Below are 25,331 nucleotides of genomic sequence, written 5' to 3'. Positions count from 1 at the left end.
TACAGAGTGCGTTTGATATGGGGTTGGAGCTGGTATTTTTGATAACTCCCTGAAAATTGCATTACCCTTTCTTTCCATCTGTGGAGTGCCAAGTTACTCACCTCCTCTCCTACAAAACCCAAAGGTTACACCTCCATCTTCACCGCAAACAAGACAGCAAATGGTACGAATGGGGAAGTGGAATGTGAAGGCATCACTGGGGTTGTTGAGTAGTATCAATGGATCTTGGCAGAGCGATCACTGATAAGGTGATCTTAGGGTATTTTAGAAGTCAAAATTTGCATCTGCCACATTTCAGGACATTTCAGTCACTGTCGTTTGATCTCGCAACCTATTTCACATGTGCTAGTAATATCTCAAGCTTATAACTAATAAGCATTCTTATCTCAGGTTAAAACCAAGTAAGTTCACTGTCATGAGCAGTTACATATTTTCATGAGCCTATCTGTGCAATGTAACCCAGAATCTTGCAATATTCTCATACTGGGAGTCAGATCAGCACCCTAAAGGAGCTGGGTCATATCCTGTCATCTTACAAAACTTGACACATTTTGTTACCTCTTATGTTTATTTGTTTCTTAGGTTAGTGCAGAGCACACATTCATGTCCCTTGTTTTGTTTGGAAAGTGACCAGCAATTTTGGGTGCTACCAGAAGCACATAATGAAATAATAATAATAATTAATAATCAAACTGCCTTTTAATACACTTTTTAGGCGTCTCACTGTATGAAAAGCATTCTAAAAAGAAGTGTTGCCAATATGCAGGCAAGGAAAAGTTGTCCCTAAAGGGAGGTGATTAGTCTTTTCCTCCTTTAGCTGATAGCATCATCATAGAAACACCAAAAAAAAGAAAGAATAATCTATTAACTTCATTTGGATTTACTGACTTGCTTGTTTACTGCCACCATTCACCATAAAAATGGAATAGATACATCTCAGTCTCGAAGAGTGATGTCATAAAACATCTCATGCAAAGCATTTTAATAATACTACAGTCATTTGCTATCTGAATATGCACTAAAACACAAAGATGAGTAACATATGAAAGTAGAAATACTATCTAAAAAGATATTTTAATTATTTTACAAGTTACTAAATTGACCTTAAAATTCAAAGATTTGGAATATACAATACAATTATAGCAATTTAAATAAAGACAATGTTACAAAGGAAACAGCATAAGACTAATCAAAAAGGAACATATCACAGATTTATAACACAAGGCATGAGTCAATCCTGACTGTTAAACCACCTTTCATTATTATGCTCCTGATTCAGGCTATTGCAAAAGTATATGTCTACCGACAAAATCACTTATGGAATAGAGTGTGGGTTTGCTTAAAGCTAGGCCTGTGCTTTAAATACCATTTCAAGCTTATTTTGATGGCATTCTCTAAAGTTTATCACTCTTTCACTAAGGCTTTTTGAAGATGAGACTACGTTGTTGAAGCTGTTTCAGACACTTTCTAATCCTGTTGTGCTATACTCAAAAGATCTTTATGGTAATCTTTATGGTGTATCCAGTACTATTCCTGGTACTCCTATGACTGAATTCTGTTAAATGGTCTTATATCAGGAATCGCAGCAGATTACATACCATATTTCTGTAAACTGACTGTCAAGATGGATAAACTGCTTTGCTCGCCTTTGTGGCCATTAGAAATCTCAACACTTTTAGTTAACTCTTCACATTTTTGCCTAAATACAGTATTTAATGGGAAATCAGAAATCCTTTCTATCACAAACCTATACTACATGCACAAAGACATCTAAAATAGAAAAACTTCCTAGCTTTTCAGTTATGATGATCTAACCTAAAACAATGTCCTACACCTCTTTAATTTTAGAACCTGATTTTGCATAAAGCTGATAAAATACTGTAGGTCTGAATAATTACAAAGCCTCAGAGAGAGCTTTACCTTAGAATTATATCACATGCTCTTTCTACTAGTAAAATGACAGAAATAAATGAGGACTAGTATAGTTTTGACAGGGCAAGAAAAGAAGGACTACCAAAACTAAGACTAAATACATTTTGACCTATCAAAAGTGCAGTGTTCTAAATAAGAAGAGAATTGAGTATCAATAAGCAATTATTTGTCTGAAATATAAAGTATCCAGCAGTAGAAAATATATAATTCCAGAGTATTCTACAAAAATAATAAATTAATATGAGACATTTTGAGTAGATATAAGGAAAATCTTTTACTGTCAGGACAGTCAAGCATTGGAACAGGTTGCCTAGAGAAGTTGTGCAGTCTTGCACCTCTCAGTTTTAAAGGATAAGCTGGATAAAGCCCTCAGCAGCCTGGTGGCACCTGAGCTCACCCTGCTTTGAGCATCAGATTGGACTAGAGGCCTTCAGGTCTTCAGGTTCCACCCTGAATTATTCAGTAGTTCTGTGACTTCTGTTGTACATCACTTTTTTAAGTAAACAGGAAAATGCACAGGCACATCAACTAATGCTCTAGAGGACAGAAGTTTCAGACAAGTGGGGAACAGAAATAAAAAGTGCATGAGGGAGCAAAACAGGTGGCATAAAGGAAAATAAACCTTTTTTTTTTTTTTAATTATCACATCTTTAAAGCTAAAAAGACAATAAGTATCAAATAATATCCTGAGGTAAAAGATTAAGAATTAGAGAAAAAAGATTTGTATGCTAGTAAATAAAATACAATATCTAGTAAATATTATAGATCAGGAACCACTTCAAACATATTGCACAGGGAAGTTAGTACATAAAAACAGAGAGCAAAGAGGGAAGGGATATTCTAAATTATTTTAACAAGTATGTAGCTCCTTGCACTGCAGTGCTTCTCGCAAATAACTAAAAGACAGTTGCGACCTTGGAGGTAAACATGAGGTCGGCAAAAAGAACTCTGGAAAAAAACGAAGGCTAGCATTTATTATTGAATTACAAAAGAGGTTTTAAACTCTAGCACAAAAGAAATAAAATAAGAAGTTCTGAATAATAGATGCAGGTGTTCATATATGGACTTACGAATATTCAGAAAATTTAACATTACAGACTTTTGGTATGGAAAAAAAAAAAAGGTAACATCAACAGCAGAAGCAAGAACGATACCAAAATAATCAGGGAATAGGAGATGGCTGCAAACAGGTGTGCCAAACAATGAGAAATAAAAGGAAAAACACCTAAAGGAAGTAAATAGCTAAAAAGCTATTCTCTCAAGAACAGGGACACAAGAGTAATGACAGAGAGGGACAGACTCCTTTGAACAGCAGAAGACCTTGCAAGCAGGTCTATCAGCACAGCTGTGCTATCAACACAAGCATCAATATTTTTTAGAACACGGAGAGCAAAAGAATGAAGGATAAGATGAAGATATCAAGGAGACTGAGCAAGCAATAAAGATGACAAAATGGTAAATGAAAAGATTGATGGTACAAACCTTGATACCATAAAGAGTATAGAATGGGAGAAAACAGTAATGTTACATTATGGGAAGCATTTATGAGAAGACAAGTGAATCATATACTGGTATTTTCATGAATTTTTATCAGTGTACTTTATTGAGAGAAGAAACTCTACAAACTTAAATTGAAGCTTTAAATTTATAAAAGAATTAGGGAAACTGAGCATATTTGGCAGGGCAGGGCAGCAGGGAATGGACTTCTTAAAAAGTCAACTGTTTCCCTACCACCTTCTTCACCACCCAAAAAGGGAACAGACTATGTCCCCATTTTTGCTGCGTGGGTGAGATGGCAAACCAGTACCACCAGAATCCAGGCACACACGCTAGACAGGCAGCAAGGTAGCTGAAGAACACTAAATTCAATCCTAAATTCACAAGGCAGTTTGCCACAACAGGAGTTACAGCTGCAAACTTAAAGGCAATTCTGAATTTTCTTTGCACAAGGAGTATCAGATCCTCACCACACATGAGTGAGCAGACTGAATGGGATGATTACTGAACTGATTCATGGACTACAGATGCTAAATCCAACCCATAAAGGTACTGAGGCAATGAAACGATAAAAATAGCTGATACATGAATACTACCAAGCCCTAAAAGATACAAAAAAAAATTAGAAATCACTTGAAAAAGCATTACATTACATACCCCTTGAGCAGAACAACACCTGCCATGAAAGTTGAATAAAGAAGCATCGATGACAAGGCATGTATTTTAATTGCCTTTCAGATGTCCTCTATCCACACCAATTGCACCACAGTCAATTAAGAAACTCGGACCCAATACTGAGAAGTAACATATTGCCCTTCCAGCGTAGTTCTTGCAAATCACTAGTCCTATTTGGCAAATCATTCAAAGTAATAGAATTTCTGTATTTTGTTGAGGTTTTCATGAGATAATCTAGTCTTATTGGAGCAAAATCTTGAGTAGAACATATAGTTTAAAATAAGTAATCTTGAGAAAACCACACAAATAGCTATTTAACTTCAAAGAAACAGCATAACTTAAGTATATCGACCTTTTCTCTCCGGTTCACCCTTACATCACTTCTTGGAATAAATTAATTTAAAATGGCTTCTGTAGGGTTTTTAAAGGATTCACTCACCTTTTCCCAATGGTCAGCCACCTCACTTCAAGACAAGATTCAGTACTAATTGAAAGAATTAGATACTGTGGTACTACCTTACCTTGAAAAGAGACTCTCCATCAGGCAAGAGAAACTTTAAAAGCACACTAGAGAGATTTACAAGAAAAAAAAAAATGACTGAAATAAAACGTTTACTTGTTTTGGTGATTTTTCTCTTCATCATTCATTAAATGAACAGTTCACTGAGGACACTTTCTTGTTTTTGTCTTAAGCAGATTGCCCAAAGTACAGAAACAAAGAAACTTCATGCAGCAAAATCAGCAGGAGTCACAGTGCTATTCGCACTGAGGCAGGTTATTCATTTGAATTTAATAAAGCCTTTTTTTTTTTTATGGTACACATTCTAACAATGCACTACATGCAACTATTTCTAGCTCAACAATTTTAAAGGTTTACCCTGTAAGTCCACTGTAATGTACAAATTTTCCATCATAGCTGCTTTTGTATTCAGTACATAGACTCTACCTTACATACTCAAAGAAAAACGTGGCACAAAAGATATCTCAACTTTTCTCATCAGAAGCAAATCGTCCTTATCCTGAAAACAAATCTAAATTAATTGAATGAGATTAATAAGCACAGTGTAGCATAAATACAGAAAACGAAGTAGCTGGTATTTTTTCATTAATATCTCACGCAAGTGTATATTATAGTGATAAATACATATTTTCGTTTTTCTAAAGCTGATTAACTGTATTAGCACTGCTGTATTCATTTTCTGAGCATTCATATTTTATGAACTGGGCAAGTTAGTGCATATTGCAACTCCCATTTTTCAAATGCTGTATCGTTTCTGGATACAGGAGGGGATATTACAATTACAAATGAGTAAAACTTAAGTGTGTGCATGTCATACTCTCCATTAAAGCTAAACAACGCAGTTGTGATACAACTCCTGTAAACAGCAACACATACCTGAATAAAGTTACATTGATCAGTAAATTTATGAAACTGCAGGGCTATAGAAAAAAGAAAAGAATGAGGTGGGTACAAAAGAGAAAAAGTCGGGAGAAGAAGAATGAAAGTTCAAGAGAGGAAAGGAAGATACTCCTAGCTTTGCACAATGACACAAAATTACTTATACATGCTGGGTTTTGTAACTACTGTTGAGGGATTTATCTGTTTTTCAGTTTTAGGTGATTTGGAGCCAGTCAGGAAAAGTACAAACTCACTTCATATGTGAATCCACTCACACAATCTTGATTTCAAGTTCTGCAGATTATATTAGAAATAAAATAAATTATATTGAAATATCAATTGACTTCCATGAGTTTTAGTCAGAAATCACAAGCAACACAAAAGTAAATCTTAAGTTCAACACTGTGATTCTCAAAATTTCCAGTCAACGAACACTCTGAAAACACCCAAAGTCTTTCTAGGCATCAATTTTAAATATTCTTGGCTTGCACAGACATACTTATGTCCTTACAGCACTGAAGAACGTGGTGCTTACTCCATGCCATGGGAGACTGGCAAGAAGGTGGTAAGTGCTGCTTGCCACCGCAAAGGGTGGACATAAGGCTCAGGCGGGGCAGCGTTCAGCACCGCAGTATGGAAGTTCTTCAGCCAATTTAACTCCATGTTCTGTTCATGACTGGAAAGTTTGTACTTTTGGAGACTGATGTCATTATTGCAATGACCGAAGGAAACAACTTACAGTCCTAGCCATTAACAGCAATGTTTGCAAAACTACTATTAGAACTATTAATGCTCTTAATTGCATGTAAACTTCTTTTCTCTCACTTCCGTCTCCTCTACAAACTGCTTGGTCTAATTTATTTTGTCTAGTTCTTCTCTAACTGTTATTTTGAGTGGATTTTTTTTTTTTTATTTCACTGTCAAATAGTGAACAACCTAAATTGTTTCAGCTAATTCTGCTGAGAACTTCAATACTTTTTTTTTTTTTATGCTCACCATCACCAGGTTATTATTTGGTATTTCCATTTTGATTTTCCTTTCTATTTGAACGTGAAATGCAAAATTACCAAGAGACCTGAAACAATAGCCATAGAGTAATATTATATTACAATAGAATTTACTTGCTAATGTAGGCATGGAGTAGTACATAATTAACTTATCACAAAAATAAAAAAGGATCATATTAATTCACATCAGAATTACTGGATAACTGATACAATAAATATAACCACAGTGACTAAACTGTCATGATCCAAATGGTGTTTGAAAATTCTGAATTCATACTAAATGAAATGCCTCATGGTGATTTGTTTTACCATTCAAAGATGAAAAGTCAGCACCAGTAAACAAAAAAAGCTCGTCTGTCACCTGCATGCAACAGCTCGCAATTCTGTGATTACTTAAACTGTTGTTAAGAATAAAGCATACAAGAACAATACATGCACACTAATACACACTACTTGTTTCCCCCCACTCCTTTTCTGCTGCTCAGGCTTGTTTCCCAGATGGGCTCTCTAGTCACAAGCAAATACCGATAGATACCCTGGGTAACTGGACAAATAGCTATTTTCAGCACAGAAAGGTTGGGCTTGAAATGGGGATAAACTGATGCTGATGGGGACAGGAAATGGCATCATGAGGCAGTTTTCAATTATCATACAAATAACTTTATTCAAAACAATCAGCCAGAATAGGAATAATATCTCTGCACTTCTCCACGTGCGAATATCCTACAGGTCCTGCAAGAGAGAAGAGAAGGAAGTACATGAAAAAATAATTTAGTGCTCTACATAGCACATTGGCAATTTTTCCACGCTGCTTACCCTTCTCCTCAGCTTCCAGCAATTACTGGCAGGACACTGTCTCGACTCGTTCTAGGCATAGAGGACACAAAAAGATTTAGTTCACTGTCAGAAACATCAATTTTTCTATACAACCATAACATACATCACAAGCGCACCACTGTCATGGAACATTTATTGTGATACTTACCTTCTGCTTTCCAAATCCTTGCATCATTTACTGGATGAGACTTGACATCTACATAACACCTCCAAGTAGGAGAAGGACAAAGTAGCACTGATGCACCGTGGCTGCGTAAACAGGGCACAGCTCTGGCACTTGGAGCCTCTTCTCCTGTAGCGAGATAACTTCAGTACACAGCAAACAACCTTCCACTAATAAAGAATCCACCCTAGTAGCCTAACGATGGATTCCAAGTTCTCATGGGCATGTCCGGATTGTACTTACTACTTTGAAGGCTCTTTCCAGGTCCTCTCTCAACTGGAAATATAAAGTCTCACTAGCGAGTCTTCTGGCAGCTGTCTCTACCATCACCTTAGACATGCAGATCTCGCCTTCCTCCTGCTAGGCTTGTTTCAGCAGTGTACAATATAGACAAGTCACTGCCTACATATTTTTGCATCTGGTTAAACTGCAACTGAGCCCAAACAAGTTCAGGAGTGAAATCTCATCATTGCAAGTCAGCTAATTGCATTAGCATACCCTTGTTGTGTCAGTTTTAACAATTCCTTAAGCTCAATGAAGCATTTACCTAAATACCACATTCAAAATGCAGGTTATGAGACTGACTGGGTGTAAGGTGACATTTAACTACACAGCTGTCAGCTCGGTGCTGGTGCCATCCAATTACCTGCGTGTCATGATGAAAAGTGTTTACTTCTGAGATACACCAGCCATGCAGAAACCTAGGGCGCATGCCTAATCCCAACCCAGAACGGACCCGGAATTTGCATACACAATCCAGCAAAGCCTCTCTGTATGCAGACCAGATGCTGTGTCATCGGTTGAAATCCAGCCTTGAAGCACACATCCTTTCTCCCCAAGGTGACAGTACACCACAATCGTTCTTGAAACGGGCACCATGAAGAAGTTTGTACCTGGTGCTAGGAGTTACATGGAAACTTACCTGGAGGCTCGTAAACAATATCTATTTTTAAGGCTTCACAAATTCTCTTTTCTAATCCACAGATAACACTTCGACCTTACTAGTACCCCCCAATCAGCACATCGTGATACACGTTACACATTCCCATGGGAAGTGACAGGCTAATGGTTACACACAGCATTATGCTGACATTCACCCACTGTTACAGATTGATACCCTGCTTAATGCAACTAGTGCCTCCTCCCAACCCAGCCCCCAGCAAAACAGAGAAACCTGGGCCAATTCTGGCTTTCTAAACTTGTCAACATACTGTGTTATCAGTTTTTTTTAGTCTCCATAAGTTTAATCACAAAAGATTAGTAGCTTCTAGTAGTAGTTAGAGAAAGCAGAGGAAACCAAACACAGAGGGAGGTCACCAAAGTTACATATATTAACATTATTTTGTCCATTTTATCCACACAGTTCGCAGCATTACTATTTTGATAAAGCACTACAGGCTATTAACAGCACGCATAAGTTAAGCACATGGTGAATCTTAGTCTTCCCTTTTAAAAATAATGCAAGTTAATCCAACCCAGTTCATTGCTAATACAGAAAACGCATTTAAATTGGAATAATGACATACCGAGAGTACAGATGGTAGTGCGGAACAAAGATGGTAGCTAGGTCACAAAATATCTAGGAATAAATCTCTCTCTCCCACCAATCCAAAACCAAACCATATTCCCCAAACCGAGCCAAGATGTTGCAAGGCAGCCTGCAACATGTTCACCACATACGAGTTGACTTCCATTTAAGAGGTACATTTTCCTAAATAGGTGCAACCACTGGCAGAGCTTCCTCGAGCCCCCGAGGAATCTCTGCTTCATCCATTACTCTTACAGCATACAGACATCAGCTGTTTCTATAAAACTCTCTTCTGCTGCTCATGTCTCTTTTCTCTAGAGGTGATAAATGACTCTTCCCGCCAGCTAAAAGAATCCTGTGGAAAGTACTGAAGATCTAAAGCCATTTCATGCCTCGGGATACTATTGTTATTTTGCAGCATGCTTAAAAAGTCCATGTATTTCACAAAGCAAACAGGAAGACAAGGAGCCAAGAGCAAAGCTAAACTTAAATTTGAAAAGGTAAAATCAGAAGAAGGTAATGAAAGGTTGGGGCAGGACGAAGAACAAAGGGATTCAAGGGGTGATGACAACAACAGTAGCAAACATTACAAGTATCAGTGCCCATCAGGAGAGCCTCTCAGTTCTTCAGGAATTTACTAAAGGAGTACAGATGAAATATTTTAAATGTTTAACAACAATATAATTATTAGACAGATATGCTTTGACAGTACTGGGGGATGACTGCGATCAGAACCTCTAGTAATAGATATCGTGTAAACAAGAGCATAAACCAGTCAGTGTGCTGTATTACCAGAAAAGGATCCACCTGCTTTACACTTTACAAAAGGCATAGAGGGAAAACTGAAATTTATTTTTAAACACATGTCCTTTAGAACACGCAGTCTTTGCTCCTGTAATTGAACATTCATCCTCTCTTCCAGTGAGGACAGGAGCGTTACAGGGTTTTAGAACACATAAGAGCTGCTAAATGGTAACTAAGGCTAGGACCATCCATGCAAACACTGGTTATTTATTTTCATTGTCTGTTTGCTGCTACGAGACATTGAGTTTCAGAGGACAGCTCACCAGCTGCACATTTTGTGAGCTGTGCAGAAACTAATGAACTTTGCCTTTTTATTTCTTCACAATCAGGAAAAGTACTAAATTGTTGCAGTCTTGCTTATACTGCCCATCAGCAAAACCAACTTTTGCGGTTTGGAAAAATCAAAATGCATCTGTTGCAGTGCATGACACAAAGTCACAGAGTCAATTTAGTTAATGGCATCATCGGTTTGGAAAAATCAAAATGCATCTGTCGCAGTGCATGACACAAAGTCAAGTCACAGAGTCAATTTAGTTAACGGCATCAGGTGTTCCAGGAGTCTTAGGCATACAACTGTCTTATCGCAATGAGGAGGCAGTGAGACTCAGCACAGTGAAAACAAAGCGTGCACCATCTTCTCCAATATTAACAGCTGCTCAGAGTTAAGAAAACTGAATACATTTCACATTGCAGTCATTGCAAGATATATAAATTTTCATTGGATCCCGTTCTTGAGTTACTTTATTGCTCTGCTCAATTAAATGTTATTAAATGATTCACCACTTACAAAGGTATTATATATCATTCTTACTCCATTGACTTCAGTGAAGCTGCTTCTGAATTTTCCAGAAAAAAAATTTCCAGAAAATATTCTAAGGAAAAATATTTATTTCTTGTGTAAGGCCTAAGTATCAGAGCATTAAAAGTCGCCACTAAATATAGCAACGGCTATATTATTTTTACAGTTTACGCATGGGGAGATTCAGGTTATCACATCATAATTGTTTACACCATTTATATTGGTTTAACTGCTAAGCAGCCTAAGGATGAGGACTACTTCATGTAACGACTGTATTTCCATCAATACTGTAGTGTCCTCCTTGTTGCATTTTCTTGGGGCATTTTATTTTCAACTACACCTGTTGCACATTACTGTTACAGAACAAAAGATAAAGATTTTGGATCATCAGATTAGATGGTGTGGGTGAATTGCTGAAATAGTCACATTTGTTCATGTATGGTAGCAGGTTATTCCAACACTCACTCACCTTCACGTTTTATCCCTTAACACATCTTAAGTCTACTCATTCTCGGTGTAAGCAATAAGTAAAACTGACAACTCCTTGTCTCAGGCACTGACTCTTTGCCCAGAACACTTATTTCCCAAGATTGCTCCGAGGCTTCTGCACCTCCTCCTATCTGGCAGTTAAAGCAGTGATTTCACTCTGCAGTTGGGACCACACGCACGAGGTCAGTCTCCACAACTCAGCTTTCACTGCTACCTGGTGCACCAAAGTAACCTGATCAGCCATGTTGGCTATCAGAGATATTTGGCTCCATCATCAAATTTTCCAGCAGACAAAAATAAACCATTCAGCCCTGAAGTGCGGTTAACCACTTGGGTCAAAAAATGATAAGCAGTAGACGCCCATACTATCTAATGCTAACAATACATCACTTAGTTTTCTCATTGAATAAAAGCTGCTTCTTTCAGTCTCTTTTTTTCCAAACTCACTGCCTCACGCGAGCATTACCAACAGCCAGCCTACTTTCAGTTGACATGAAACTGTTAATACCAGCAGATTTCCAGCTTGTATGAACATTGTGATAATATGTACTCACCTTTGTGTTGGAAATTTAAATAAAATTGCATGCATCATCATTGATGAGACACTGTAGAAACCATGCAGACACGTGTGCCCCAGCCCAGGCCATGTGCGTTGCACTCCCGCAGGAGCGGTATGCTATTCTCCTGATACAAAGAACTGGGGAGTACAGGCACAGAGGTACCAAAGTCTGCGCCCTCTTGCAAGGAAGAAATAGTTTCTGCATTGCACACTACTGAAAGAGATTCCCCAGAGAGGTGAGGAATCTAAATGCAGAAAGCCTGACAAAAATTACTGTAACTGAGAATCTAAGGCACAGAGAGATTAAAATACGTTGCCCAAAGCCTTTCCGGAAGATCACATCAGAGATGGAAATTGAATATAGCTCTCACAAGTGAGTCTCACACGTGACTTATTTTTTTTTCCTTTGAGGTACTGGAAAGTGTAACACATTTCCTTATCACCAGAAATTTCATACAGCTTGGCCACTCCGATCATAATACCTAAACACACATTTTTAAGGACATAGCGTCCCTTGAACACATACTTGGTTTTCATTTAATTCAAGAGAAGCTGCATGTGCACACATCAGAACTCTACATTAATTATTTGCAACATTTTAAAACAGATACGCCACATTAATATGCCTGCGTTTACCTCTGCTATCCATACAAAGAAACAGACACTGCAAACAAAAGCCAGCAACAATATTAAAATATCAGGTATTCAGGTCTGGGAATGCACAATATTGAATGGAACATAAACCTGACAATATCCAAAAGGGGAAGGGGGGTGCGAGAATATGAGAAAGGTTAACAGAAGAGTCAGTGTGGTAGATAAACTGAACGCATAACTCTTGTTCAACAAGTCCCACACGTGAGAGCTAAGGATCTGGTAGGAAGCGGATTTCAACAGGTAATGGAAAAGCACCGTACACAGCCTCTAACTACTGAGCTCCAGAACTGGCTGCCACAGGAGCTTGTGAGGGAAGACAGTATCAACTGGTTCACAAAAGGATACACAAAGTCACGGACAACAGATCCCTAATACAACAATAAAAAGGACTGGGTAGGTATATACACTCCAGTGGTTCTTGACAGTCTAGCAAAAAAATAACAACGCTCATTTGCTTTTCTTGGCGAACATACATTAAGCTGGATGTTTAGCTAGTGTACGTTTCATCTGTCCCCTGGTGGACCTCTATAGGCAGATGTTCCTATCTACAGGAGATTTTAGCTTTACCCACTGTGGAAAGAGTTCAAACTTTCCTGGGAATCCAGGCTTACATGGTTTTAAGCAGAATTTCTGGATGATGATGATGGAAATGGGATTTGTAAGGCAACTGAGCCCACAAATGCAATGAAACCATCAGAAAGAGCGTTCCCTGGATCACGTGCAAACAAGGCTAAGCACTGCAACTCTATATGTTGTTTTTCATCATTGGAAAATACTATTCCCACTAATTGCAATTATTTTCTACAGTACAGAAATAAACTCATGGGAGAGGCTTTGCACGAGTAGCCCTAATTTGATGAGTATATTGTCACCTGATCTCTCTGTATACAGGGTGAGGATTTGTACTTTGCTATGTGTGCGGTAATGACTCCATATGTGCTTACACTTCCTAAGTAATTCTTCAAAAAGATCGGAGGCGGGTTTAAGAAGCACAAGCATTTCACTTTTCTGTATGATTCTGGAACTCGCTTTTTTCTAGCCCACAGAAAACCATCTCAAGCCTCATTTTAGACTGCTGTCATAATATTTTCAGGCTTGAGGCACAAGATTTCATTAATTTCTATACCATCAAGATCTGTTCCAATATTAAGTAAGACAATCAGAAAGCTACTCATGCGAGAAGACTACTCTCTGCCAAGACTTCAGGGGTTGGCTTTATTTCAAGACTTAAAGAGACGTCTTAACAAGAAGAGGCAACTAAGATGCTCAAAATAAAGTTAAAGTAATTCAGCTTTTCCTCCTGGCTAACTCCTGCTTCCTATGGAAAGGCTCACTCTAAGAATCCTATATATATTCCTTATCCTGTTTCTTTTACATATATGCTCGTCCTTCAGCTCGTATGCCTCAAGAATCCTGCCTACAATTTAAGTTAAGCAGTAAAACTGGGATATATGCAAAGCCTTTAAAGTAACCATTTCCCAATTGCGCTTGTCCACTAAGCCTGTGAAAACACTTGCATCAATTCCACCAGTACTTTTAAAGTTTCTTATAAAGCGAAGTGAAACACTAAGCTTCTGGAGATTACAGAACAGTTCTCTAGAGAGAACTCTTCTTTAGAGAGGAGACAGTTCTCTAGGTATGCCACAGGGCCAAAAGCAGTAGGAAAAAAATCCCTTAACCTGCTGGCTATCCTTTTGCGAATGCGGTCTGTCAGGCAGTTAATACTCATCACCCTGTTGGTTTCATGACACCTTAACGCATCAATAAAATCCCTGTATGACCACTTACAACCACTAGGCTAGCATATTTTTATTTTTAAAACCTAAAAACATTAAGTAGAACTCAACATAGAGAAAGGACACATTGAAAGTAATTTTTTTTTGTGAATTCAACATTAATTTGCAAACTTTTTATTGTAGTGTTTTCAGTCCTATTTAACAGTTTATGCAAGCTGTCTTTACAGAAATGATGCACCAGTCCACTAACTCTACCAAGGACAAACCTCGGCTTCCTGGAGGAAATTACCTATGTTCTCTGCAGATAACCAGCTGTGAAGCGGTGACCTGCGAAGCCTGTCATTCCATCAGGCTATGAATACACTGCAAGGCAGCAATTGAGTCAATAGAACATCCATCTTTTCCTTTCCAAAATTACAAGAAGCAATTATTCACTCCTGCTTTAGCTTTTTGCTAACCTAAAGTTATTTCGCAGAATCACAGATATTTGTTCCTTTTCTTAAAAGCATTTCTCTGACTTGTCTGTTAAAAGCTAATGAAATGGTTCTTATTAAACCTAGTTACGTTTAACATTGTAATCAACACCAAATTCTGAAAAAAAAAAACCTTCTAATTTAAAATTTACTTTCCTTTACATGAACACAGGCATTAAATCTTTCCCAAAATCTCATATAAAACATTATTCCTCCAATGTCATGATATGGCCATATAATCTTTATGTTATGTTTTATTAAACACCAATAAAAACCCAAAGCATCATAATGTAGTTTTTAAACCCCCAGCAGTGGACAAGAGAAAAATTAAATCTTCATATACTTTCAAGTGTAATCAGTAAATATAAAAGGAGCCCAATCCAAAATCCACTGATGGAGGTCATGGGAGTCTTCCCATTAACCTCCATGTGATTTGGGATAAGGTACCTTAAGATAAATATTAGCAAGTGAAAGGAAGAGAAATTAAAACTTACCCATGAATTCAATTCCTAAATGGTCTGCTATACCCAAGAAAGCATGTAAAAGAAAAAAGAAAAAAGAGATGGAAAAGTTAGAAATAGACTAAAATGTAAACATCACGTTTATCATCCCTGGTAGTGTTCAATATTTATATGGCAGAGCTGTGGAACGCAATGCGGGGTCAGGGGCCCACTGTGTGGGTACCGGTCAAAAAGAAAAGCAGAACCCTGCCCTTCGAAGGGCAAGCCTAAAATGGGAATTTAGGGCACTGAGCTGGCACAGAAAGGAAGTGTATTCGGGGACGGACACAAATGCCTTAACTTATTATAGTTATATTTGACTGAAGTGTCTCAAGCCAGCTACCTACAGGAATTTCATTTTCTCTTCCTCCTGAAACTCCTCTCTCAACACGCTAACTACTATCATTAGTTAGACAAGGTTCTTGCGTTCATTTTCTCTGGCAGAGATCAAAACTTGAAGAGATGAATGGAAGGCTTTTACTGAGCTTTGCAGCTCTCATTACAGCCCGGTGGGCACGCTTGCACCCAATGTGATTGCGGAACTGTTTCTCTTGGGCAAGGGAAAACCTGACTTCAGGAAACAGTAGCCCTGTTCCCTGCTTAGCCATCTGACTGATATGATGCAATTATTTCAAGACATTTAGAACTGAAGCAAAAATTTTGATGTTTTTAGAATATTGACTGAATTTACCACATAAAGTTCAAAACATTTCAGGATCCTTTTTTCACATGACAGATTAGGACATGAGATGTCTAACAGACAGATGTTTTAAAGCAAAATAGATTTAAATTTAAATTTACAACACTTATTATTTTTAAATCAACAGGAAGTATGTTTAAGTTGATATGAGATTAAGAGTAACAAACTCTCCATCCAGCAGGAACAGAGCAACATAAAAAACAACTGACTTTGCAGAACTGTGTAAGGAGTAGCAGCTTCAAGTCCAAACCGAACCTGTGGAAGGCCAGATGTTCAGAAAGGCTGCAGAACACAACTCTTTTCTACACTAGACTTGGTATTTTTTGCTTTTCCGTGGGATGTAATAATTTGCATTATAAATAACAAAGAAGGTTTTTTTCTTAAGAAAATGCAATATTTCCCTTTAAAATATAATAAAAGCAAAATATTGTAATTGTGTTTGCCTTCCTTTCAATTTATCGTCACACTTCCTTAATACAGAACGAATTACTACATGACTTTGCCAAAGTTTCCAAGAGCAGTGTGTGCAGAGAGGAGGCAGTAGGGGAAGAGCAGTTACAAGAAAGACAGAGCAAGACTGATGTGTTGGCTCGTGCTTGGAGCTGGGAGGTACTACTGGGAGCTGCGTGAAACACTCGGTCCCATTAACTAATGTACTGCAACTTTCAAAAGTCCAATTAAGAACTATACAGCAAAGTTAAAACATGTTTATGTTTCCAACATAAACCAGCAGTAATTTTAAACACTGTTTCGTATCAGCTCTGATACCTGTGACAAGAATGTGAAATATTTGGGTTTCGGTTGAAAATGCCAGGAGTGAGTCACCTTTTGCAACCTTTCAATCCTTCCAGGAGAAGGCATTAAGCATCAGCTTGCTCAGCTCGCTTAGCATTCAAATCTATGTAATAGCTGCCAAAATCCATATTTATCTTCACGCAGGAGATACAAAATGCATCTCAAAATAAAAGAACATAAGATGATGCTATGTAGAATAAATACCTTATCAGCATGGTGTTAGGACAGGTGCATTATGCAAGCCTAGTGACACCAAATGAATTTTTCTTTTTGGTGTTAAACACATAACTCAAAACCATACACGTATGTATTCCACATTACAAACTTCTAATCTGTATTCTTGCATTCATGTACAAGTGTCACATGCAAACATTCCTGGTGCATTTGACACCGGGATATAATCTTTTTAAGAACGTGAAATCTGCAAATATTATCTGTGTCCAATTCACACCTTGCACCCTTCTGTAAATTAGATCAAGATGCAGTCAACAACTACTTAATTTAAAAAATAACAGAACTCAAAGCACCGTAATCTGGTCTCCAAGGAGCTAAGGATATTCACACATGAAGCAAGATCATGCAATATCAGCTTTTTAAGTCTATGCAGAACAGCTGAAAAAACAATCCTCCTTTGCCAACTGGGCTATACACGTTCTCTACACATTTTTCATTTGCAGTTTGCAATCTCCTTACCAGGTTCACCAAAATGGTTAAAAGCCACTTTCTCAAAAAGCGCATATAAAATACACCTTTCCTTTAAAAGGATGGAAAAATGCATTTTAGTTCATCTTTGAGTGGCTTATATGTAAGTGGGAGCCAAGGGTATCTGTAGCCTTCCTGGGAAACGTGTTCAACTGGAGAGGGTGGAAACATGTCAGGTTATTTAAGTATCTCATGTGCCTTGAAAGCAACATCAGCAATCAGCGTAATATATATTGCTGACAAAGTTGATTTACCCAGATTATGATGAAAGGATGTCTAATGGGATAAACCTTTACAGTAAAATGTCCAAGCCGCCAATTCATATCATTAAGCACAGTTCGACAAGCTCTGTGAGCAGCTATCTGGGAATAGAATATAATAAAATTATAATTCTTGTGGATTGAGAGCACGCTGGCACCCGCGCAGCCCTCTTGCCCCGCTGCCGTGGCACACGTACAATGGCAACGGCGGCCGAGCCTGGGAGCCGGACCCTGCGCTCACCCTCCTGTCGGGGGCACGGACGATGCCTGGAGCCAGCGGTGGCAGAAGAGAGGTGGCTGGGACGCGGCAGGGCTGGGAGCCAGGCTAAGCCCGCTGCCTGCACAGTGGGGAACGCCGCAGGTGACAGAGGCACCACAGGGACTATACATGGCAAAGAAGCCTTCCACACCTCCAGGTATTGTGCAAGCGCTGCTCTAATGCAGTCAACCACGGTCGGTGCTTTGTTTTTTCCTCCCCACCGCCTCCCTCTTTTTACAACCATAAAAAGACAGTCTGTAACACAACCATCCTCTGTGTCTCCCCCTCCTTCCCAGGTTTGAGTGTCAAGCCTCTGTTTATAAAACAAAAGACACTCTGATCCCTGAAACAACAGCATTACTTGGGCTGCTCTGAGACTTCAGAAGCAAAAAGGGAAAAAGAAAAAAGGGGGAAAAAAATTCTCTTAAGAGCCTGAATGCGCTCACATTCTTCATGTCCTTTCTCCTCTCACTGCAGAAATTCAGCTGCTCTCACATTATCAAAACCCTAACTTTGAAACTTTTTTCCTTAATAGAAATATGGCACCTGCAGCAATGGTGTTCACCAAAGCGTTCAGCATATTGAATGGGGGACACAAGGCAGGGAAAGGGGCTAGAAGAAATATCAGCAGTCATTAATCACACCCCTTGTTTGCCTCTTATTGTTTTTATCATTCTAAGATATTTACTCCACTAGCTATGGGGGGATGGGGGGGGAAACCCAACCAAACACAAAACCAACAAACCAAAATAACAAAATACCGCAAAAAATAAACAAACCCAAACCCTACATCTTTGCATCTGAAAAAAATTTGGAAAGGAGAGGAAATGACGGCTTCCATCCCGCAAGCCCTTAGCTGAGCTGGCCCTGGCCAAAGGCCACCTCCAAGGCCCACACACACCTTCCCAGAAGGCAGGAGGGGAACGCTGGCTCTCTCTGGCTCTCTCGGAGGAGAACCTTTGCATTGCAGCTTGCCATTGCCAGCAAAGGAGCGACGGGACTCTCACACGGGTAAAAGGGGTCCGAAACCTCCCTGCTGGAACTGTACTGGCAAGAGGAGTCCCCAGGGCTGCTCTCCCCCCTCCCTGCACCCACCGCACCCTGGCAGCAGGGAAAGGAGGGATGGGGAGAAGTACATGGCAGAGGCTATGTCCACCCTTCGGCTGCCCCTTGGTGACCAAGCATCAGTCAGAGGTTACTCTCACTTGCACTGCTGCGGTGAAAGTAAATGCTTTTGCAAGGTGCAGCGTTGGAGATGGGTTTCCCCCCTCTTAACAGCAAGAAACTCCCCCAGCAGGTCCACGTGAGAAACCGGCATGGCACTGGGAGCTGCACAGCAGGGGCAATGGGGGGAAAGTGAGCTGTGGTGGTGACCTAAGGCTGAACCAAACAAAAAATGCAAAGTACTGACCCCTGACATGCCACAGTGTAACAAAGGACTCTTATATTGCTATACAGTCGTAACATATAAATGATAAATTGCACAGGCAGTGCAATGCCAAGTAATTCACCATCAAGCAATGCAGTTTCTTTAAGGACTCAGTTCAGCAAAAATGTATATGAGAGCTATTAATGTGCTGAAGCGTGGGCGCTGCTCCACAAGATGGGGTCATTAACCAAATAATGCGACTGTATTTTATTTTTGTTATTGTGATTTCTTCTTTCTTTCTGGTATTGTTATGTTCTTAGGAACTAATGTATTACTCGGGCAGGAAGATTACTCACTTTTGTGTTTTATTTTATGAATATTTCTGTATTTTGTTGTTGATGTGGGAAAAATACTGTGCCTTATGGTCCTTGCACTATGTGAATTTGTTGCTAGTATTAAAGCCATTTTAATTTATACTTTATGAACACATACACACCTGGGAATACTTGATAACAAGCACAAGAGAAGATAAATTCGCACTCACTAATGGATTAATTTATTAGTGCTTCAGAAAGAATATGCAGCCTTGTGTCTGGATTGTGGTTTGCTGAGGCTTTTTTCTTAGCCACGTTAACATGGAGATTTTTGCCCAGTTAAAGACAGGTTGCCTTATCCCAGGTACATTCTAAGCTACACACTGAGCAGAAGTATAAACTCAACATGTAAATCTCACCGATTTATAGAAGAAAAACCTTGAACATGAAAATACTCATTGTAGACCGCTACAGACATTTTAATCTGTTCTAAGGATAGGTTGACTTTGGCATGAAGGAGACAACTTTAGGAAATCAGTGCAACAGCAAAGTATTTTGCTCTGCAAATGAAATTTATCTGTTCCAATAAACTCATAAGATTTGTTAAATTGTCCTTGGTAGATTATTGTCTTGAACAGAAATGCAACACAATAATATGCTGCAAGCTACTTTGGGACAGCTCAAGTACTCTGAACAGATTATCTGGCTGCAAGGTACAGGACAAAGTTTAACTCTTAAGTATTAGACTGAAAAAACTTGGTCTGAAATTAAGAAAAATCCTTCCATTCAAAAGGCAGCTAGATTAGGATACTACCTAAACACACAAACTGCTGCTTTCTTATCCATTACATTTTATTATGTTTGACAGCACACAGTTATTAGCCTATTTGTGTATTTAATGAAGCTAAAAACCAGTTACATATCTATATATATAAATGAAAATATATTATTTTTTGAATCCTCAAGTATATTATTTTTTGGTGCCTCACTTTGCATGTGGGCACACAGAGTTATGGGACAAGGGACTTCCCTATTCAGTAGGAAGGGTACATTGATCCTGTATTCTCTCTGATGTCCACAGGAGGTTATCAGATTTAGCAAACTGGCCAAATGCTCTCAGAGGTTGGTTTGGGGTTTTTTTTTCAGCATCAAAACCAAAAAGCACCAGCATGTATTAATGTATTTTACAAATCTCAGTTATTAGAAAGAACAACATTTGATTTTGTTGTTTGTTTTAGAGACATTATAGTGATTTGTTTCTGTAATTAACTTACACAAAAGTACTCTTCACATTTTTTGGGGGGAGTGGAAGAAATGATTAGAATGGTTCAAGGGAAACACAGGCATAAAGTCAAGATAGTCCAACTATTGATTTTTCAAAGCATTTTCACTGAAAGACATGATAGAAATTTCCCTCTGTGGGACATTTAAAAATGGATGAAATGAAATCCTAAGAACGACTTTAAATAGACTCATATCTGGAGCCTCCTTTTACCCTCTCTGAAAAAGAGGATTATTAAAATTTTTCCAGATGTAAAATTTTCCTAGCAATAGATAGGCTGTTCACTACTAGTTAGCTGGTGTAATAGTAAGTATACACAATATATCAGTAATTTTCCCCACCTATGCCAAGACAGAGTACTGGAAATCTTACATACGCACAGCTGTTAAAAGATACTTGGTCACTTTTCAATGAATTTATAAATCACAGTTACAGAAATGATAACTTAAAAAAAAAAGAAAAGGTGGCCATAAATCTATAAAAAACTTCACAATCTGTTATATCAACAGTATAAACAATGACAGAATATCCACATTCTCCATTTATGTAGATAGGATTAATTTTATTTTAAACCAAATTAAAATCCTTAATCTGCAAAAAACATTGAAGCCAACATCTAGAGGTTAATTGCTTTATCCATTTCTTTTTAAAGAAAAAGAAAAAAGGCAAGGGATTAAAAAAACTAGACTTTCTGTGAGTATTTATATGACTCTGGATAGGCTATAGCATAGCCTCAGGACAGAATCCCCTCACCCACCATCAATTCCATAACAAGGGAACATTTGAAAAACATCCAGCAAAACCTGTTGTTATATAAATAATACACAGTGCTGAATAACGGAATAAACTATTGATTTTCTTTCCCTTTGAATGACAAAAGCTCGTGGCTGTGGTTTACACCACCGAAGTTGAAAGATCGTTTCTAACTTTTGAAAATAAATAATAGCAATGCTCCCATCTTCACAGGTTCGAGGCAAGTTGTAAATTTCTACTACGTACCTCATCTGCAGCATGCAGGCTCAGAGGATTAGGCTTGCCTTTTCTCTATTATTTTTAAGACCTTAAATTATCATCTCTGCAGCTAACAGCCTAAGTTACTTCTCTTTGAGGCACTATGTTGGATTTTAATGAAAACATTTAGTCTCATCAAACAATGCGAGCAATCTCTACTGATTTCCACAATACTGTAAATCAGTGCAGATTTTAACCTGAGGTTAATTTTTGTTACTATAGCTATAAATTCAGCAGAGGAAATAAACATGTGTTTACTTTCAAACCTATCAATAGCCTATTTAATTACTCCACTAACTTACTGAATGCTTGAAGAATTAAGAATTTTACTAGATCCAGGCCAAAATGTTTAGTGTTAGGTGTCAGCCAAATGCAGCAATGCTTTTATTTTCTCTGAATAACCCATTGTTTTCATGAATGAGAGGAGACAGCAGGTAAACGTTAGATGCTGCTGCTATACAAAGATATATTTTTGCTGATTTACTTAACATTCATAGATCAACAGAACTGCTCAACACGTGTAAGGACTTTAACTGATCCCAGAATATCAACGTGTAAACAGTAATTCCACACAGAATGCTTTGTCTCCAGTCAGACGACTTGAAGATGCTTTCTTATTTTATTTGCTAAAAATGTGATGCTGTTTCCATGAAAATTAGTGACTACCTCAAATGAAAATGAAGCTGCCCCTATAGAGCCTCATAGCTCATGGTGACAAGGTTATTTGCAAAGTTTTCTCTAAATATATGTTGAAAATTATAAACCAATGTGATAATTCCGAGATCAACTCCCTGCCTCCATGCCCCACAATGAGACTGCAGTAAACATTGCACATTATATCCTGGTTACTGTATTACTGATATTAGCACCAACTGTTATAACCAACTATTATGATAGATATTCCTAGAAAAATCAAGATTTCACTGATATTCTCCAGTTTTGACAGATCAGTAAACCCCTGAAATAGCATTCTAATTGCAGAAAATGTAAGTTTTCTTTTTCGTTTCTGTTCATTACTGAGGCCTATAATCTCCTGTAAAGTTCCCTTTTTGCCTTTTTCTTTTCCTTGGCTCCATCCATCATACTTCTATTATAGTGCCATCGAAAAGTCCAGGCCCACGTACCAGGATCTCTGACTGTGCTAAGAACTACACAAAGACAAAACACCGACATCACTATTTGACCTACTTTTACAATTCTGAACTCTTTTCCTGGGCTTCTGCAGCAACTATGACAATGACTACACCTGTCCCACAGTCGCAATCGCATAGTAGGTGATTACGGCACTGTCACAACTGAGGAACCGGCATAAGAATTAGGCTCCGGAGCAATATATTCTTCTATCCTTCTCCGTGTCATTAATGCAACGGTTCCTGCAGAGCCGAGACGTGCACTGCATAAAATCCCGGTCCCATCACTTATGACTACTCCAGGTTTGCACAGCGGCATCACGCTGCTCTGCAGATGGGCTCGCCTTGATCTGCAGGCATGCTGGCAACTTTTTTTAACGTATTTATCTAAGGCGAGCTTAGATGTTTTAAGTCATTAGGCACTTCCACTGAATTTCTGTAGCAATTGGCATGGTTAGTCACACAGAGTCCTTTGAAAATGCCAACCCCTACATTGGAGAAACCGGTCCTTTCCCAACTATGTTGTGACAAGGTCTCATAAAGCTAGACAGGAGAGGGGCGGAGAATCATATTTTTTGTCAAAAACCAGAAAAAAAGTACAAACCATACCCCAAAAGCATATTCAGTACTTTCAAAACATATGGTCCGGAAAGTTTTTGGAACCATGTATGAATTAGATTACTTATCTTGTCATAGGCATGAAAGATTTTACTCTACCGCAGTGTTCTGTGGGAGAAAGAATCCTCTTCTGGTTAAATAAACGACACAAAATGTCTATTAAGGTGGAATAAGTCTACGAGTTTCTTAGCAATTACTGTAGGGATTTTTGCACTATTATTTCCAAATGGGTATTTGATAATATGGGTCTGTAAAATATAACCAGCCTCACAGAAACATTAAAGGAATTGCTAATAGCTCCCTCATCTTATGAACATATGACATTTAATAAACATTTTTCATGCTAAATGTTACTTTATTCCTTCCACAGATCATTAAGCTGTCCTTCACTTGCCTACTACAGGAAAATGTTTCAGATGCAATCGTGTTTACTGCTCTCTAAAGGCACAGAAAATTTTGTAAGTTTTTGTCAATTTCTTAAAACCTAATTACTTTCTTCAACTTCAGGACAAAGAATGTACATCAATTTGTGAAAAAAAAAATAAATATATAGCTTTATTCCCTAACGCACCAAGTAATTTAGTTCTACTGCCGTCAAAAAACAAACCGGCAGCAGCACAGTACAGGTATTTACACCAAGTTTTTTACAATATTGACTGAAAGTTTTAATGGCTGTGAATTATACATCTCTATTCTAATGACAAGAAAGTTGCTATGTTTATTTATGTCCATGTTTAGCTGCCTAGATAACTGGCCTGAGTTTTGCACAAAAGCATTTAGGAGAGCAAAAGATGTGGAATTCTCAGATATTTTTAGAAAGATGCTGGGTTTTGTCTGCCTTGATTTGGGAAACTACATTTCTTTAGGCCTCCAATTTTGAGAATAGTAACCATATTTGCTGTACGCAGAAGACACTTTCTCATACTGTGTCATTTTAAGTAATGTAGCATGTAGCAAGAGAATTATTTGAACTTACTGCGATTACTCTGTGCGTGTGTCACATACTTCGCCTTACGCAGCAGCATCGCTGAGCCTCATTTCCAGTAGTCCCGTGTTTCAGGCTCACGTGATGATACACCAGCATAAGCTTTAATCAAACTTTTCCCAATGTTCGTGGCATTTGCTGCCTTATGGGCTCCCTGGTCTCCTGTGCAATAGGTACTCCCGCGTGTCAGGAGTCTCTCAACCCACCTTCCTGAACCATCAAAAGTTTACTAACAGCAAGATCTCCAAGTTTCTTCCAAATCTTACCAAGAGTCCTTTCTCTGGAAAACCAGGCATGGGAGTCCTTGTACACCTCAGAACCAGCTGCAGGTGAGCAATCCACACATACGTGGTGCTCAAAAAAGTTTTATTTACAAGTTGTTCTCACCCACGTAGGTCTCCCCTATTTAGTGAGGAAGAAGAGACACAACCCTCCTTCTAGTTATTTCTTTCAACTTCACAGGGCTGTATACTTGAAAGCTTTAAAGAACTTATTGCAGTGAAATTTATCAGAAAACATAGTGTTTGTCCAACATCTCTCATGATTCAATGGAGGACAAAAGTTCAGGTATAAGTGGCTTTCTAGAGAAATTAATAGGTTTTATTTTCAGTTTCTTTTTGTTACCTAGGAAATGTCTATCAAAAACCTTTGCAATTCCACCAAAACATTTGCGTAGTTACACTTTATTCAAAGCTAGCGAGTACACACAGACCTCGAAGGTGATTATTTTACCATATAGTGTTTTCAGATTCAAGGAAAGGCTCCTTGAAGGACAGGAACACTTCAGTACTCCAGTTTGAGTGTTCTCTCAAAAGACACCTACCAGATGCCTTCCCCAGACCCTTTCCTGTGAG

General features: G+C 38.4%; 1 protein-coding gene across 1 annotated transcript in view; it reads right to left on the bottom strand.

Annotated features, from left to right (window-relative positions):
- NRG3 (neuregulin 3) overlaps nt 1-25,331 on the bottom strand; it is a 244,431-nt gene that overhangs the window by 56,674 nt on the left and 162,426 nt on the right. Inside the window, exon 4 of the mRNA XM_009888979.1 lies at nt 15,047-15,073. Coding sequence (XP_009887281.1) covers nt 15,047-15,073 — 27 coding nt within the window. The remainder of the gene's footprint in view (nt 1-15,046; nt 15,074-25,331) is intronic.

The sequence above is a fragment of the Charadrius vociferus genome, unplaced genomic scaffold, assembly GCF_000708025.1.
Source record: "Charadrius vociferus isolate BGI_N301 unplaced genomic scaffold, ASM70802v2 scaffold637, whole genome shotgun sequence".
Classification (NCBI taxonomy): domain Eukaryota; kingdom Metazoa; phylum Chordata; class Aves; order Charadriiformes; family Charadriidae; genus Charadrius; species Charadrius vociferus.
The sequence above is the reverse complement of the archived record's forward strand: the minus strand, read 5'-3'. Positions and strand labels throughout refer to the sequence as shown.